This window comes from Vulpes lagopus, chromosome 2, assembly GCF_018345385.1.
Source record: "Vulpes lagopus strain Blue_001 chromosome 2, ASM1834538v1, whole genome shotgun sequence".
In the NCBI taxonomy this organism is placed as follows: Eukaryota; Metazoa; Chordata; class Mammalia; order Carnivora; family Canidae; genus Vulpes; species Vulpes lagopus.
Window position 1 is genome coordinate 126,676,104 of NC_054825.1, and position 18,333 is coordinate 126,694,436.

Below are 18,333 nucleotides of genomic sequence, written 5' to 3' on the forward strand. Positions count from 1 at the left end.
CTCTTCTGGAAAGTAAAGTGGGTTTCTTGCTGCTTAGTCCTGTGTATGGTGAGGATGACTGGATGACTGCAACATAGTAGTTTCTTTAAAAATTACTCATTGTTGTACCAACTTAATATTGCATGATAAACTTGGGTAGAAGTCTATTAAAAATCTGAAAAATTAATGGGGTATGAATAATAAGAAACAGGACCAGCCAATTGGCCCAAACTAAGAACCCCTTGTATGTGGCGGAGAGCTGCAGTATCTAATTAAAGCTATCTAATTAAAGGAGCAGGGGGTGGAGAAGGAAGCTGCCCTGGAAGACTGGCTGTTTTCACATCTTGGTGCAGTTCGAGAGGCAGATCTGAGTTTCCGTTTGATTGTGGACCATGATGCCCTTTACTAGTATTAAACAACAAAAACCCCAAGTACATTTGAAGACCCGGTTGGCTTTAGTGAGCAAGTCCTGAATGGGGCAGCCTCTCATCTGGCGAAGGAAGAGGAACGGGCTCCGTCAGGCTGCAGGAGAGGGCAGGGTTTAGTGGTAGAGATGGGGAGGAAAGAAGGAAACTGTGGGCAAAGGATCCATCCTTTTAGGCAAGGTCACCCTCTCAAGGAGAAAGGACAGGTCTGTCAGTAAACTTACTTGTGCCCACCAGGAAACCCCACGCGACAGGTAAGTCCCTGGGGTGGTTAGGGTAGGTGTGACCTCTTGCCTTGCTGACACGAGGCCCTTCGCCCCTGTGGTTCCATTCTGGGCCTCTGGTTTCTTTTTAAGGCACCTTTTGCAGTGGCTCCTTCCCTTATTTAACTAGAATGTTTCTGGGGAATGCTAATGAATTTGGAAAAAATCAAAGCAAATGAAAATTGAAATCAAATAAATATCAAAAGAAAAAAAAATATTCTTGATGCATTCCAGGCAATTTTTGGTCTGTGAGATCACAGTTTAGCTGGGGAGAGAAGATACATAAAAAAAGAAATTTGTATTACCTAGCAATTTTTGTAAAAAATAGAATTTTCTATTTATTTTAAAAATTTTGTAGTTTATTTTTTAAAGTATTTTATTTATTTATTAAAGACAGAGAGAGAGAGAGTTTTTTAAAGTATTTTATTGATTTATTAGAGAAAGAGAGAGAGAGAATGCAGGCATGAGCCCAAGGAGGAGCAGAGGGTGAGGACAAAGCAGACTCCCCTGCTGACCAGGGAGCCTGATCCGGGTCTCGATCCTGGAATCCCAGAGATCGTGATCTGAGCCAAAAGCACTTAACTGACCTTGCCCTGTGATACGAGGTTTTAGAACTTAATGCAGTAAACAATTAATTATGATCTTACTGGTCCGTACCTGTAAAATATTATGTGTTAACATTATGATAGTCCTTCAGAGTGTTTAGGTGACACAAAGTTTAATGTCATCAGCAATGATCTATTATGTTATATGTTATATTAAAATACCTGGGGGATCCCTGGGTGGCTCAGCGGTTTGGTGCCTGCCTTTAGCCCAGGGCGCGATCCTGGAGACCCGGGATCGAGTCCCGCGTCGGGCTCCCTGCATGGAGCCTGCTTCTCCCTCTTCCTGTGTCTCTGCCTCTCTCTCTCTCTCTCATAAATAAATAAATCGTTAAAATAAATAAAATAAAATAAATAAAATAAAATAAAATAAAATTCTTGTGAGTTATTTGGACAGGTTTTCTTTGAAATTTAGGATCGTAGGTACACACGGAAGTCAGAAGACAGCTGGAGGGCAAAGGTGGTCCTGTTTAATGGAGAAGTCAGAAGCTAGGTCCTCAGGACCCAGAGTGTGGAACAGGCAAGGTGACTTCGCAGGGACCCCCAATCTATGATTGGGAGAGACCCCGGGTTCCGTATTTTGGTTTGCTGCAGAGAGCTTGTCCTACTACCTCCCTCAGTGTAGAAGTTGGGGGAGCACTTCTCTAAGTTGCTTTACTGGCCCTCCGTGGGGCCTGCCCCCTTCACACATCCGTCCGGGCCCGCGGGGTGATCTGAGCAGCCTCCCAACCCCCCAGGCCGGCCTGGCCCTCCTCGCCTAGCTCTGGCCTCCTGCCTCTCTGGTGAAGATCACTGGGGTCATGAGGTGTGGAGGGCACGTGGCCCAGGCATTCTTTCCTTGTGCACCTTGTTCGGGATTTGGGCCCCAGCAGTGCCCGGAGGAGGGGAAGAGAGGATGGCCTGCACCCTGGGTCTCACCTTGCAGGCTGCCCTAGCCTGTGAGTCTGCCTTTCCCTCTCTGGGAGGCAGTGTAGACAGCGGGAAGACGGGCCTTGTTTGAAGACATCCGGGTGCAGACCCCTGCGGAGGTCGGGCAGGTGACTTGATTTGTGTCATTTTTACATTTCTTTAGGTGTAAAATGGAGGTGATCATTGTTTTCTGAACCCACATCGGGACCTGCCACCTGCCTGCTTCTGTGTCTTGCTATTCCCCGCTGGACGGAGACAGGCTTTGCCATGTCCCCCGAGGCTCTGCACAGACCCACTTTCTCCGCTTTGGCACCGGTTCCTTGTGCTTGAGCCCCTGTGACCTCGGACCTGCCAGCTTCCTTCTGCCCCCAGAGAAGGCCTCTCCTGTCCGGGAGTTTTGTTTTGGTTTGGTTTTCTCCTCTTGGTTTTGTTAATGACAAAATCTCAGCCTGCCCTCTTTGCTGGTGACCCCCGCCTAGTCGCTGGCCCCTGCGTGACCTGTCATCCCTGCCACCTGAGCACGGTTGTCACCCTCCCCAGCCTCTCCGGCTTGTCCTCTGTACCCAGAGCAGAGCTTGGCAGCAGTGGAGATGCTGCAGGTGCCCACAGGGGCTGCAGGTGCTCGGGCACACCCAGTCACACTAGCAGTGGCGGAGGGTTCAGGAACTCCTGGGTCATGCTAGAGGTCCTGCAGCCATGGGGCGGGGTGGCTTGGCAACTGCAGGGGCCAGGGGCCTGGAGGCCCAGGAGTTGGCCGCTTCCCTCTCCAGGGTGCTGTGTGGGTGACGATGGGCACAGAGGCAGGAGGGGACAGGGTCACGACATACATTTTGCATCTTTTATATGAACGTCTTTTTTGTTTGTTTTAAAGTATCAAATGTTATTTTTCTTTTAAAACTGCTTATGGGCTTTCGTGGGAAGGCCTGGGAAAAGAAGCGGCGTTTATAACGTGTTTCAATGGGAGACTGTGTGCCAAGTTCCAATTAAGTGACCTGCAAACAGGCTTCTGGAAGGGAGCACATTCACAATGAGCTGCTCTACTTTTGGCCTCTACTTGTTGGCATCTAGTTTTTTTTTTTGGCATCTAGTTTTAAAGAAAAAAAGGATTCAGATTTACATGGGTCTTTGATTTTAAAACCCATTCTTAGATGTTTGAAATTCTTCCTTAATGGAAATTCATATATTTTTTTTAGGAATAGAACTGGACAATGAATTAGAATGGCCACATATAAATATCCTAATTTCAAGTATATGAAAGAATCTGTTTCTCCACTACCTGCAATTATACATTAGCTTAAAAATAAGAAGAAAAATATTTAATATAATAAATCTTACATGTTTCTTAAATGGCTAGAATTGTCTAATTGTTAATTCTAGTTGGATTTACTCTTGTTGGTTTTATGTGCTTTCTTATGAGTAGTAATATTATAAGATTGAAATCAGCGCTGAAAAAACGCAAGGGAACAATTAGAAACTGATTGAATTCAGGAATATGTTAATTTTTTACAAGATAATTTTTTACAGTAATGGAAAATATTCTTTGGGGGTTTTAAAAGGCATTTGCAACATTTAATCCCATATTTCATCATTTTGTAACATGAAAATTGCTGATCTTACACAATAATAATTGTATATTTGTGCATTCAGTTCTTTCCTGGGAAGTATAATTGTGAAAGTATTTGATACCATGGTGTGCATGTGAACCACTGGGTAGATGTGGAAAATCCTCCTGTTGGAGATTGATTTTTTACTTTTACTCCAGTTTTGCTCTGTCATCAATCTTTCAAGTCCTTTTCATGGTTGTAGACAAGCAAGAAAAATGAAAGTGCTCAGCATTGAAGAAAAGTTACGGTAGCAAATTGAAGTGAAAATTCTAGTAAATCTTAATGAGGCAGCAAATTTGGGAACAATATAAGTTAACAGCTTCAAAAAATTCCGAAAATAATGTCAAAAGATGGGGGTCAAAGACATTCTCGTCTGTGCTGGCGTGTGGCTTGTCTTCCTTGTGCAGAAGCGCTGTAACTTTAAGGCTTTGCCTTTGCACCCATGAATGCTTTGAGTCAATTAGAAAGCTTAAAAGGTATAAAAGTGAATTTTCTAACTGCATTATTTTTAGGCATGTGGGGCATGGCTTAGTGGTGAGGTTTAACAGGTGGAAGTGTGTGCTTATTCTCTAAACACAAATATTTAGGATTTTTTAAATTTTTATTACTTTTTTAATATTTAGGATTTTAATGATGCCTTATTTTTCAAAGTTTCTGTCAATATTCTATTTAAATATGACTCTCTAAGTATTAGGTTTTCTGAAGAATGTGCCTGTATGGTGCTGTCAGTGGCTGGGGATTGTGGTGACAGATAAGCTTTAAGGGCTTTGTAGACTTTGAAACAGTGGCTGCAACAATTAGTTTCCTTTGGCCTTTACTGACTTTGGTACTTTATACACTGGGTTGCAGAAGAAGACTGAAGTTTTTTTCGTTTTTCTTTTATGTTTTAAGAATGTAATTAGGAATAAAAAAAAAACATTTAAAAAGCTCTTAAGATGATATCAAGCAATACGTAAATTAATCTGGAGCGTCATAGGGAGCACCAAAGCGTGGCTGGAAATACATCACCTGATTGGGGCGCGTCGCTGGCTCAGTCGGAGGAGCATCCAACTCTTAATCTCAGGGTTGTGAGTTGGAGCCCCATGTTGGATATAGAGATTATTTACATAAATAAAACTTTTTTTAAAAAAAGGAAAGAAATCACTTGATTACATTATCTTTAGAATTTTGTAGGTTGAGGTTAATCCTGTATTATAAGTGCTGTGTGACATTAGGGAATTAATCTTCAAAGTATTTTATGGTTTTTAATATTTAACTTATTTAAAATAGTCTGGAACTATTTTACCATATTTAATTTACAAGCTATTGGATGGTCTGGAACGATTTTACCATGCTGGGTATTGCACTAAGATGTTGAATACACAAACAAATGCAGTTTTTTAGTATTATCCTGAATTTATATATAATTAGTATTTGAGCCCAGAATGAAGAATGTTTGTATGAAAATGCAGACAACTTACCTGCTAGGTGCAAATAGCAAGCCCCTGGGCGCCTGGTGGGCACAGGTGGCTGAGCATCCAACCCTTGTCTTTGGCCCAGGTCATGACCTCGGGGTTCTGGCTGGAGCCTGTGATGGAATCCGTGCTCAGTGGGGGGTCTGCTGGGGTGGGGCTCTTCTCTGCCCCCACTCACACACACACTCTCCCTCTCTCAAATAAATAAAACAAACCTTTAAATGAACCAACCAAACAAAAACAAGCAGCAAGTCCCTAGCAATGCTATAATTGTCTCCAAACATTGCTGAACGGTCCCCGGGAGGCAGAACCACAAGGGCAGAGGGCCACGGATTATAATTGGGGCAGTCCCACCCCTCGAATCAGGCGAGTGGTGTAGGGCTTACAGGGCATTTTCACGGAGCTTATGTCCTGGGACCCGTGACACAGCTCTGTGAGTTCGGCCATGCAGATTCCAACATTCCTGTTTTGCAGCTGAAGAAGCCAAGACTCCGTGAGATGAGGTGACTTGTGTGGCCTCACACCTATGGTAGACTCGGGTTAAAATCCAGAATTTCTGAGCCAAGTTCGGCATTCTTAATTAGCATCACTCTGCGTATGCGAGTTCTCGTCCTGTGCTACTCTTCCTGTTCAGCCAAACCAGAGTTACCACTTGTACCCCTGAGATTTGGAGATGTAATTACATTGTTTAGAGGCATGACTTTGTTTTTAAATTGAAGTATGGTTGGCACACAGCGTCCAGTCGTCTCAGGTGAACAGCCTAGGGATTTGGCCATCTACGTTAGGCCATGCTCACCCTGAGCGCAGCCCCCGTGGGTCACCCCCCAGCCCCAGCTCATGCCACCGGCCGTGCTGCCTGCGCTGTGCCTTTCATCCTCGGACTTGCTCAGCCCACCCGCGAGCCCGCGTCTCCCACCCCCCACCTGCTGCCCATCCTACCCTCCTACCTCGCCTCTGGGAGCCGTGAGTGTGAATTCTGTTTCCATAGGTCTGTTTCTGGTTTTTGTTTATTTGTTTTGTGCTTTAGATTCCATATAGAGGTCAACTCTTAGGATATGTATCTTTCTCTGTGTGGCTCAGCATAATACTCTCCAGGTCCGTCCATGTTTTTGCAAATGGCAAGATCTTTGATACCTAATTAACATTCCAATATATAAATATACATAAATATTTATAGTGGAATTATATAGATATGTATAATATCTTCTCTATCAGTGGACACCAGGTGGCTTCCACAATTTGAATATTGTAAATTATGCTGCAATAAACATGGAGGTGCATGTATGTTTTTGAATTATTATTTTCATTTTCTTTGGTTAAATACCTAGTAGTGGAATTACTGGATCACACTGTATTTTTAATTTATTGAGGAACCTCCATGTTGTTTTCCACAGTAGTTGCAACTATGTTCCCACCAACAGTGCATGAGGGATCCTTTTTCTTCACATCCTTGTGAACACTTGTTATTTTCTTTTCTTTTTCTTTTTTTCTTTTTCTTTTTCTTTTTCTTTTTTCTCTTTTCTTTTTTCTCTTTTCTTTTTTTCTTTTCTTTTCTCTTTTCGTTTTTCTTTTCTTTTCTTTTTCTCTTTTCTTTCTTTTCTTTTCTTTTCTTTTCTTTCTTTTCTTTTCTTGTCTTTTTGATTCTAGCCCTTCTGAGAGGTATAAGGCGATATCTCACTGTGGTTTTGATTTGTGTTTCCCTGATGATGAAGACGTTGAGCATCTTTTCATGTATCTGTTGGCCATCTGGATGTCTTCTTTAGAAAAATGTCTCTTCAGGTCCTCTGTCCATGTTTTAATTAGATTATTTGGTTTTTTTTGGTGTTGAGTTGTATATATTCTTTGGTTATTAACAAACAAATGTCATTTGAAAGTATCTTCCCCAGGGACACCTGGGTGGCTCACTCGGCAAAGTGTCTGCCTTCGGCTCAGGTCATGATCCCAGGGCCCTGGGGTTCAGCCCAGCATTAGGATCCCTACTCAGCAAGCAGTCGGCTTCTCCCTTTCTCACTGCTCCTCCCCTCGCTCTTGCTTCCTCACTGGTGTTCACTCTCTGTCTCAAATAAGTAAATAAGGGCAGCCCGGAGGGCTCAGGAGTTTAGCGCCGCCTTTGACCCAGGGCCTGATCTTGGAGACCTGGGATCGAGTCCCATGTTGGGCTCCCTGCATGGAGCCTGCTTTTCCCTCTGCCTGTGTCTGCCTCTCTCTGTGTCTCTTATAAATGAATAAATAAAACCAAAAAAAAAAAAAAAAAAAGTAAATAAAATCTTAAAAAAAATCTGTAGGTTTTCACTTTGTTGATTTCTTTTGCTATACAAAAGCTTTTTATTTTGGTGTGATCCCAATAGTTTGTTTTTGCTTTGTTTTTCTTGCCTTAGGAGTTGTATCTAGAAAAATGTTACCAAGACCAATGTCAAAGAGATGATGGCCTTTGTTTCCCTCTAGGAGATTTATGGTTTCAGGTCTCACATTTAGGTCTTTTAATCCATTTTGAGTTTATTTTTTGTGTATGGTTTGAGGAAGTGGTCCAGTTTTATTCTTCTACATGTTGCTCTCCGGTTTTCTCTACACCATTTGTTGAAGAGACTTTTTCCTGTTGTATTTCTGTCTCCTTCATCATAGATTAATTGAGCATATGAGCGTATTTTTCTTTTTTGGGCTTTCTGTGTTGTCCCATTGATCTCTGTGTCTATTTTTGTGCCAGTGCCAGAAGTCTAACAGCTTTGAGCACCTCTGATGCCCTTGACACTGGGTGAGGCCCTTTCCATATGAACCTTGACCCTCTTGAGTTGCTTTGTTAGGACCATAAGCCAATTTCAATATTTTGCTATACCTGGAAAAAACTCAAAAATTCAAATTTAAAATCATTTGTGAGTAATATAGATTTACTTTAAAGGTCTTTTTGAGAGGGCCAATGTATTCCATCACACAGTATCCAGTAAGACTTCCTAAAAATCTTTGAATTCCTTTTTTCCTTCTTCATTCTTAAGTGTTTCATTCTTAAGCCAGTACCCACATCTCTGCCCCCTTTGTCCCATCTAGAAAACAAGCCAATTCCTTGTATCTGTTGTATTTTTTCTTGTGTGTTGTAATTTATTCTTAAATTTCTTTGTTTTGGTATATGATTTTAAACAGATTTTTTTTTGATCTTCTGTTTTTCAGTTTATTTTCATAGAGTTAATACCGATACCTACCACATAGAGATGTTCAGAGGCTTCAGTGGACTAATATGTGTAAAATGCTCACTTTGGTACTTAGAACCTAGTGATCACACCATATAGGTTAGTTAGTGCTATTGTTCTTTATTATTTTTTGTTTTGTTTTCTTAATTAAACTTTTTTTTGAGAAAAAATAATTTATTTCTGTAAGTAAGGGAGTAGATAATTAAATTATTGGGCATCTATACAATTGGAACCCCGTGCCATTAAAGAAAATGAAGATATTCAATATATTTAATGATTTGGAAAATGTCTAATAAATTTTAGGTGCAAAAGCACATCTCAGCATGATGTGACCTGACCGTTACTGATGTATCCTCAGGCCAGTTCTCTTCTTTATCTTACTTTACTTTAATTCCGGCACAGGGAACACACAGTGTTGTATTGGTTTCAGCTGTACTTTTGCATGTTGTTTCTCTTACTGTTATGAGTAGCCAAGGTGTGGTGGTGGGTTAGAGAAATAAACATGGCCCTGGAGGAGTTGACAGTCGAGTTTTATTGATACAGAGTTAGAGGAGAGGGACTCCCTGCGACCCTCATGTGCGGTCGGGTCAGGAGCACTTGGTTTCTCAGGCTCTGGGATTCGTTGAAGGGACCCCTGGCCTTGGGCCATCGCACATCAGGTGTTGCTACATCACTGCCTCCCAGAAAACCCCCTTTCCTGTGTCGCCATCGCCCAGATGGCAAGGGAAAGAGACCGGCGAGGTGATTGTGGGGACACAGATTTACTGTGAAGCTGCCCGGGAGGCCAGGTCCCCAGGAGGCCAGGTCCCCAGGGAGGCTAGGTCCCTGGGCAGCCAGGTCCCCGGGCAGCCAGGTCTCTGGGAGGCCAGGTCCCCGGGCAGCTAGGTCCCCAGGAGACCAGGTACCTGAGAGGCCAGGTCCCCGGGCAGCCAGGTCCCAGGGAGGCCAGGTCCTGGGGAGGCCAGATCCCAGGAGGCCAGGTCCCCGGGAGGCCAGGTCCCCGAGGGCATCTCGGGGTTTGCCCAGTTCCCTCCTGTGTGTACTGGGAGTGTTGTTGGGAGAAAGCAGCGACTCCAGCATCAGGACAGTCCGTTGTGCTCCGAGCCCCTTTGTCCGATCTCGCAGTGTCATAGTGGCCCCTGCCCCTGTTGTGGCCCCTGCCCTCCCTCTGGTTACTGACTGAGCGCCCGGCCTCCGGGCTCCTGGGCGCTCTCTCCTCTCCGAGGGCGGCTCGCTTTGCCGTCAGCTGTGAGCTCCTCCGCGACTCTCCTTGCCCGGCTGTGCCCCTCCTCACACATCTGAGCAAGTGACAATAGTCACTCCTGTTGAGATTTTTGCTGTCCTAAAAAATCTTAAAGGCCGTGAAGAATGGGTTCTCAGACACATTCACTTGGGGACAAATAAATAATACTTCCAACAGAAATGGAATGTTGTCTGCTGGCTTGACCTTTCTGTGGCAAGAATAAAACTTTTTTTTTTTTTTTATTTTAGGAAAGATCATGATTATCATGAGTCATACTGCATATTCCAAGGACCATTTTTTGAAAAGCTGCGTGGTCACTGAGAGATTGTCAACCAGGGGGTTCAACCCAGTGACTCAGTTTGTAAAATAAGGGTATTAGGCTTGATTTTTTTTTTAAAGATTTATTTATTTATTTGTGTGTGAGAGAGAGAGAGAGAACAGGAGGGGCAAAGGGAGAGGGGAGAATCTCAAGCAGACGCCCTGCTCAGCACAGAGCCCAGGGTGGGGCTCGACCTCATGACTCTGAGATCCCAACCTGAGCTGAAATCAAGCGTCAGGTGTTTGACCGACTGAGCCTCCCAGGCGCCCGTAGGTTTGGTGTTTTTAAGATGGACACGGATTGTACGATTCTTCAAGACTTATATATCCTATTAAGCTTCCAAAATTCATTTTATCCAGGGTATTTGAGAACAAATAGGTAATTAAGCGTTGTTGAGTTGAGGAATCTTGACATCGTTCTAATTTTGGTCGTTGCTTATTTTTCTTCTTGACTGACATGTCGTCTTAGGAAATCTTGCTTACCTAACCTCTGTTCTGTGTGTATATGTGTGTGTGCGATTAGATTACAAGAGGAATTAAGATCCTGCAAAATGCAATACTCCAGCAAGATGAGCGACTAGCCAAAGCCATGACCAGTGACGGCTCCTTTCACGTTACCCTGCTGGTGATGCAGCTATTAAACGAAGATGAAGTCAACCTGTGAGTACTACGTCTTCCTCGAATATCGTTTTCCAGATTATTACTTTGGTATGAGTGAACATAGCAGAACCCAAAGAGGCGCTGAAATTCTGAGGAAACATCCTTTGTTATAATTTATTTCAGTTAATAGTCAATGTGCGGAATTAGCAATGCAAATATTCCTTCTAATCTAGGCTTTTAAACTCTGTTACTGTCGTCAAATAGTGGCCCTGGGTCTGCGGTTGCTGCCCGCGTTGATCGCGGATGCCCTCTGGGGCTGACCACGCAGGTTCGGATTCTTGGTAAAGGTCGGGAGTCACAGCCCAACCACCTCTGAATGGCTGCCTGGTTCAGGGCAAATCATGTGCTTTTTGAGGAAACGGGGACTGTAATAGTTCCAGTGCATGGCGCTGCCGCCAGCCTGCGGTGGGGGGCCTCGGCCTTCCCCTCCCCCGGATGCTCGCGGGCACATGTCATGGCTCCTTCCTGGTGACCCTCCGTGTGGTTCTGGTTCAGCCTGGGTTCTGGGTTCTAGCTCTCTGGAGAAGCAGTCTGACCGCCTTGCAGTCGCTCCCGTTTTCTCCGTCGCATGTCGCTTCCCAAGGGAATGAAAGACATGGCTTGGCTGGGGGTGGCCACCCGTCAGGACCCAGGGTCCTGTCCAACCTGGAGCCGCCACGGGCGGCAAGGACACTCTGGGGGAGCCCTGGCTCAGCGAGGCTGGGAGACCTGGGTCATGGAGATGGGCGAGCCCAGCAGGTGCCTCGGTGGGCACCCTTGTCCCCGGGCCCACCAGGACCCAGACATGGTGCTGCAGGGCCTGTGTCCTGCCGGGTGGCCTCGGAGGCCAGGCGGGCGGGCAGGAAGGGAGCCCGGGGCTTGCTGGCAGGGCCCCTGCTTCAGCAGCACGTGCGGCTCCCAAGGCCAGAGGAGCAAGGGTGTGCGGGGCGCCACCAGGGTACCCCGCAGGTGGTACGTGGCCAGGCCATGTCCCCGAAGTGGGACCCTGAGGATGGGCAGGCCGACCAGAGGGCCTCCTCAATTCTCCTAGGAGAGCGCAGGCCCCGGGAAGGGGAGGGGAGGGGGCTCCCCCCTGGAAGGAAGCTTGTACCCCGGAGACCTTTTTAAACCAGAAAAGGTTGAGCCACCATCATCAGCGGGTTTGGGTCCATCTGTGTCCTTGGAGCTGGGCCTCCGCTCCCCAGGCTGCACCCCCACGGATGTGGCTTCCTTTGTTCTCCTAACAGCGCGGGAGGCTGCAGTGGAGGCTGCAGTGGAGGCTGCAGTGGAGGCCGCAGTGAGGCCCCAGCGAGGAGGCAGGAGCCCTAGGAAGTAGCCAACCCTGGTCAGCAGGGAGGCCGGAGCCAGTCGGTCCCCTTACCACTCGGGGAGGCAGCATGAGGCTGCAAGGCCTAGATGGGGGATGGGGGGGGCAGAGACCCTGCTTGGGTACCATGGCCTCCTGCAGCCCGAGGCCTCCAGTGAGGGGCACGTGGTGGGCAGCAGGGCCAGGTGACGGCAGGTGCCTCCTCCGTCCCAGGCTGGTCCACGTCCTGGTGCAAGCAGGATGCTTTGAGGGAGGTTTGGGGGCCCTCTGGGTTGTCACGGTGAGGCTTGGTGAGGGGAGGGTCGCTGGGCTGCCCGTTGGGGTCCCGTGCCATCCGGCCCCTATCAGGCCCCCATCCAGCCCCCATCTGCCCCCATCCGGCCCTCATCTGGCCCCCATCCGGCCCAGCCATCCAGCCCAGCCATCCAGCCCCCATCCGGCCCCCATCCGGCCCAGCCCGAGCTGGGGCTCCTCGCAGATCCTCACAGTTTCGCGAAGAACCAAATGTCCAGCGAGTCTCCGCGGCGTGAAATGGCGACCTTATGCGACCTCCTGGTACTGGGAATATTGTCCCTCCTCGGAGGTGATGAGCACGTACTGGCAGCTTAGCGATTCTTCTCAACAAAACTGTAATGAAAGCTCTAGGAAACCAACGAGGCCTGTTGTAGGAACCACAGCGACAGCCCCTGGGACTCGCCCGCACAGGGTCCTGAGCCAGGTGCTTGGGGAAAAGGACGAACCAGGAACGGCCCCTACGCTCTGGGTCATGCAGCTGCCGTCACTAGATGCCCGCTGACCTGAAATGGCCATGGCAGAGGACGAGGACAAACCGCCGTGTCCCAAAGGCACGAAGCAGTAATGGCATTTCAAAGGACAAAAGATTTCCTACTAGTTTGGGAAGCCAGGGAAGTGTCTGTGGCAGTGTGTTAGCTTGTATTTTTTATTTTATTTTTTTTAAAAAAAAGGGTTTATTTATTTATCTTGCAGAGAGAGAGGGAGAGAGAGAGAGTGGGAGGGTACAAGTGGAGGGAGACCCCCGGCCCCCCACCCCCCTCAGCAGGGCCCCCAGCAGGCTCCACCCCAGCACCCTGAGGTCACAGCCTGAGCCCAGGGCATGAGCCAGCTGAGTCAGGGACCCAGTCACCCAGGCGTCCGCAGCATGAACCTTCAAAGGAGGAGCAGAATCAAGACGTGTCTTCACTCGGGGAGCTTGATAGTGAGAGAGGAACCGATCTGGTTTCCTGGTAAAACATTATATATATCAAGGATTTTCTGAGTCTCTGATTTTATTTATTTATTTATTTATTTATTTATTTATTTATTTAGTCAGTCAGTCAGTCAGTCTCTGATCTTTTAATTTTACCTTCCATCCTATACCGTATAGTAAGCTGGCTTCTGTATTGTCATTTTCTTGTTCTGTGTTCTTTTCAAAATCTAGTATGGTCATCGAGGTCGACCAGTGGGTTGGGTGTGGGGTGCGCGGAAGCGGTTTCTAGAATCATGAATTTCTTCAGGGCGCCTGGCTGACTCTTGATGTCAGAGTCACAAGTTTAAGCCCCATGGTGGCTACAGTGATTACTTAAAGAGAAAAAAAAAAGATTTTTTTAAAATCATGAATTTCTTCAGACACCACATCAGGTCCTTTGTCCTCAGAACTTGGGAGAAAGGGATAGAAATTTTAAGGCCAAACCCAGCTGCTGAGCTGAAGAATGGCTGCGCTCCCTGCCTTAATTTCAGACGCACCTTTGGGGCTAAAGCCCCGTTTCAGAGCCATTTCCTGGATGCGTACACTTTCTCCTCGGTTTACCATGGAGAAGTCTTTGTATAAACCATTCTTGAGAAGATACGCTATTCCAAAGAATTTGGAAGTCGGTGATACTTACCAATAGACCCCAGGACTCTTCCTCTCTGTGATGGGTGACGTCTCCTTGGGACTTCGTGCTCTATGCACCCAGAAAACTGAAAAAGCTGAAACTGGACTGATGTTGGATTATCTAGATTTTTTTTTAATGAAAAATAGCACGTAGGATTCGCTGTCTATGAAAAGCCCTAGGCTTTTGTGTGGCCTACATTTATTTAATTTATTTATTTATTTACTCATTCATTCATTCATTCATTTATTTTTGTGGCCTCCATCTGAACTGAGTGTCTCGAATTCCCCAATCAGTGAGCGATGGGCCAGAGCGGGTGCCCTCCCCTCACGGCTCTAACCCCCGCAGCCAAGGCCCGTCCCGCGGCCGGCCAGGGACGCACACTGTGTCTTCTGCACGGATGCAGTCAGCGCAGATTGGGTTTAGGACATGGACTGGGAGGCACAATGGCAAATGCTGACCTCTCCGAAGGTGTTTTGAAGTATTATTGTACGTTATGTTATGGCCTTGACGAGAATTGAAACTCGCTGTGAAGTTATGGATGGAATCAGTTACAGACTATATATGAAAACTAATTTAGAAATACGAAAGAGCTAGAAAAGTACCTAAATTTCTTTTCACACATTTGACATCTAATTATTGGTGAACAAATCACACTGATTAGTTGAAAATAAAGATGTTTCCTCTGAAGGGTATTTTAAGGCCGTCTCCATTATGTAAGAATGTACCTTTCTCTTTTTGGAGTCATTGCTGCCATCTAGTGAGATTTTAATTTTTTCTCATAACGCCATACCTACACTAGAATTCTCTTAAAGATGGAAGGAATTTATCCTAATTTTCAAAATATTCCAAATCTGATAATGTTTGATTCATTTATATAGTAAACATTTGTTATTATGAAGAAAAATAAAGTATTTGAAACACAGAATAGTCCTATAATCACATACATTAAACAGAAATAAACTCAGACGGTTGTAGTTGGCAAATAGAAGCTTGTATTTTCGTTTAATCCAGTTACAGTATTATCTTATTATGGAGGCTGTTATGGTTTAAGAGATAATGAATATTAAGTTTTAGCGCTTTGCAGATAGTAATTACTATATTGGTACTTTTCATAAGAATCTAGAACTTTCCATATAATCTAATATAAGCTTTTGTGATATTAATTTTTTTGGAATATATTATCAGTAATTTTTTTTTAGTTGTTTATGCAGCATTTTCTTGATTAAAAACCTCTTGGTGAACTATAAAATAGTATTTTCTTTCATGTCTTTAATGTAAATTACAATTAAGTAAAGATTTAATTTACTTCTTCCATAATTTTTGTGGGAAATTAATGTTTAATTTGAATCACATGGGTTAGATTTTGAACCTTAATTAGAACAAATATCAAAACTTATCTTTCTAAAACTGATTGTTTCTTGTTTGGTTTTATATATTTCATTACTTAAAAATATATCATCTCTTCCCAGTGGTATCGGTGCTCTTTTGGAATTAAAACCATTCATAGAAGAAATCCTCCAAGGAAAAGAGTTGATTTTGCCCTTTCAAGGGGTTGACACTTTTGGAAATCAGGTTGGATTTGTGAAGCTGGCAGAAGGACATCACATAAATCTACTTTTGGAGATAGCAGGTAAAGCAAAACAGCAACAAATCCATGGGAAATCTCCTGGGTTGAAGAAGCAATCTCTTTCCCATCCCCAATTCTCATAATAGACCTTTGACACCTTTTAGCTTTGGAGAGCCATTATAACCTTACGCTAGCAATGAGCTGCTTCGGTATTTGCATGTGTAGGTGAGCAGCCAAATAAAACACCTGAAAGTTATCTTGAGTTTTTTTTTTTTTTTCTTTGAGTATGGTTGACACACAATGCTCCATTAGTTTCAGGTGCACAACATAATGATTTGATAAGTTTATACTATGTTCACCACGAGCGTAGCTACCATCTGACCCAGTACATCCTTCTTACAGCCACAGCCTTTATCCCTTATGCAGTGACTTTTATTCCCATGACTTCTTTTTTTAAAAAATATTGATCCACTGTAGAGAGAGAGAGAGAGTTGGGGGCAGGGGCAGAGGGAGAGGACTCTGCTGAGTGGGGAGCCTGTTGCAGGGCCCAATCTCACGACCCAGATCATGACCTGAGCTGAAACCAAGAATTGGACGCTTCATCGACTGAGCCACCCAGGCGTCCCCTGATTTACTCATTCCATACCTGGAAGCCTGTGTCTCCCACCACTTCACCCACTTTGCCCAACCCCCCACTGCTCTCCCTTCCTGCAGCTGTTGTTTTGGTCTCTATTTAGAGGCCTGATTCTGCTTTTTTGTTTGTTTATGCGTTTGTTTTGTTTTGTTTTTTTCAGATTTCACTTATAACTAGAATCATATGGTATTTATCTTTCTCTGTCTTATTTCACTTAGGATAATATGCTTAGGTCCGTCCATGTTGTCTTGAATGGCATGATCCCACCTTTTCTATGGCTGTGTAATATTCTGGTGTATATATACCACATCTTCCTGTTGATGGACACTTAGGTTGCTTCTGTATTTGGGCTATTGTAAATAATGCTGCAATTAATATGGAGGTGTGTATGTTTTTTTGAATTAATGTCTTTGTTTTTTGGGTAAAGACTCAGGAGTGGAATTATTGGATCATATGGTGTTTCTATTTGTGATTTTTTGAGGAACCTCCATACTGTTTTCTACAGTGACTGTATTATTTTGATTTTTCGACCTGAGGATATGTTGACTCTGGGCAGTCTGGATGGTGATGGGCTGGACTTCAGTATCTGCTAGGACTGTCCTGATCCTAAGTCTGCAGAATTCCAGTGCTTTTCATGACATTTGACATATATTTGGCATTAAGTAAGTATTGACAGTATGGATAAGAATCACTGATTGCCTATTCCGAGACTTATGGGACTTGTCCACCCCGTTCCAGAGAGTCCCCGAGTCCCTGAGTGAGGCAGCATCATTTTCCTCTATGGTACTTTCCCCGCTTTCTGTTTAGGTGCTACTCTGAGCAGGAGGTCCTTTGGTGATGTTAGAAGGTATCACAGGTTACTTCATGTAGCACAATTGAAAGTGTGTAGTGAAGTAGAAGCAGAAAATTACAAAATCTGGATGAACGACTTTTGAGTTGATCTACAGATTGTAGTTTGAGTGTTAATCTACATGCTGTAAAGAATTTTTATTTTCATGTCACATCATCTCGTGTCCTTTCATTTCAGGTTTAGTGATTTTTGGTTTGTAACAGACTCATCATTGGTCCATGCTCATTTAACTTTATCCATCTATCTACCTGTCTATCTGTCATCTATTGGCCATCCATCCATCTATTTTTAAATGGTATCATAATCACCTGGAAATCCACCACCAAATAAAACACACAAAACAAAGTCCACAAAACAAAAGTTGGACACTGGTAATAATTTAACTGTATTATCCTTTTCATTAATCCATTATATGGCCATCCTTCATCATCCTGAAGTCAGTGTTTATTATTTCCTTATATTCTCCCAAAGTGTATGTATTTTTAAGTGGTTTTAACCTTATGTATGATTTTTTTTTGAGACATACTTTTTTTTTTTTTCTACTTAGGGTCATATTGTCTTTATGTTGTTTTATAGTTACCCATTCAGAAGTACATCTCTTGGGGTGCCTGGCTGGCATAGTCTAAAGGGCACGTGACTCTTGATCTCAGGGTCGTGAGTTCAAACCCCACACTGGGCATACAGCTTACTTAAATAAATACATAATTTTAAAAAACAACCCCTCCCCCCCAAAAAAAGGGCATCTCTTTTTGGGTTAAGGGAGACATTGTGAGGATCAAGTTTCATTTTATTGTTGGTTATGTTTTCTTTTGTAGAGCAAAGTACATATAAACAAACATGCAAACAATATTTTTGAGTCAAGAAGGATTTAAAATTATTAGTTGGTCAAGAAAAAGGCAACTCTAACAGTTTTGAGAGCAGAGCATTTGGGATCCAATGCCCACAGATAACAAACTTAATCTGTTCTTCCTAACTGCTCTGGAGAAAATGCTAGGTATAGGTTTTTTTTCTTTTGGAATATAAATATCCCTGATCTCAAGAAACATTTCTAATTAGTCATTCATTCATTGTTCTTTTAAATAATTCAATGGGTGCTTGCAACATTGAGAATTCCATCCATTCTTAGCAAATATTCTCACAAAGGCAGTTTCCAGAATTGATGAAAGATCCATTGTACGCTGAGGAATGTGAGATCTTGCCAGCTTTCGTATGACTATGAGCCCAAGGGTGTTGCTTTGTCATTTTAGGAAAGGCCACTGCCCCTGTAATTCTTTTCTCAATGTGAGAGACTTTTACTTAAACATATATATATACTTTTCTAAAATTTAAACAAAACGTTACAAAAATGGAAAATAGAGGGAGAATAGCATTCTGTCCTCATATAATCACTGCTTGTTATGCTTGCTTTTAATCTCTTGTGTATTTTATACTGTTGCTTTTGATTATACTTTTATGCACTTTTA

The 18,333-nt window shown here is 44.0% G+C and overlaps 1 protein-coding gene across 10 annotated transcripts in view; it reads left to right on the forward strand.

Annotated features, from left to right (window-relative positions):
• AKAP7 (A-kinase anchoring protein 7) overlaps positions 1-18,333 on the forward strand; it is a 125,781-nt gene that overhangs the window by 22,744 nt on the left and 84,704 nt on the right. For all 10 annotated transcript variants that reach the window (XR_005985910.1, XR_005985911.1, XM_041742574.1 and 7 more), the window contains exons 4-5: positions 10,503-10,639; positions 15,289-15,449. Coding sequence is in view for 8 of the 10 variants with exons in the window: in XM_041742574.1 (XP_041598508.1) it covers positions 10,503-10,639; positions 15,289-15,449 (298 nt within the window). In the remaining 2 variants the exon portion in view is untranslated. The remainder of the gene's footprint in view (positions 1-10,502; positions 10,640-15,288; positions 15,450-18,333) is intronic.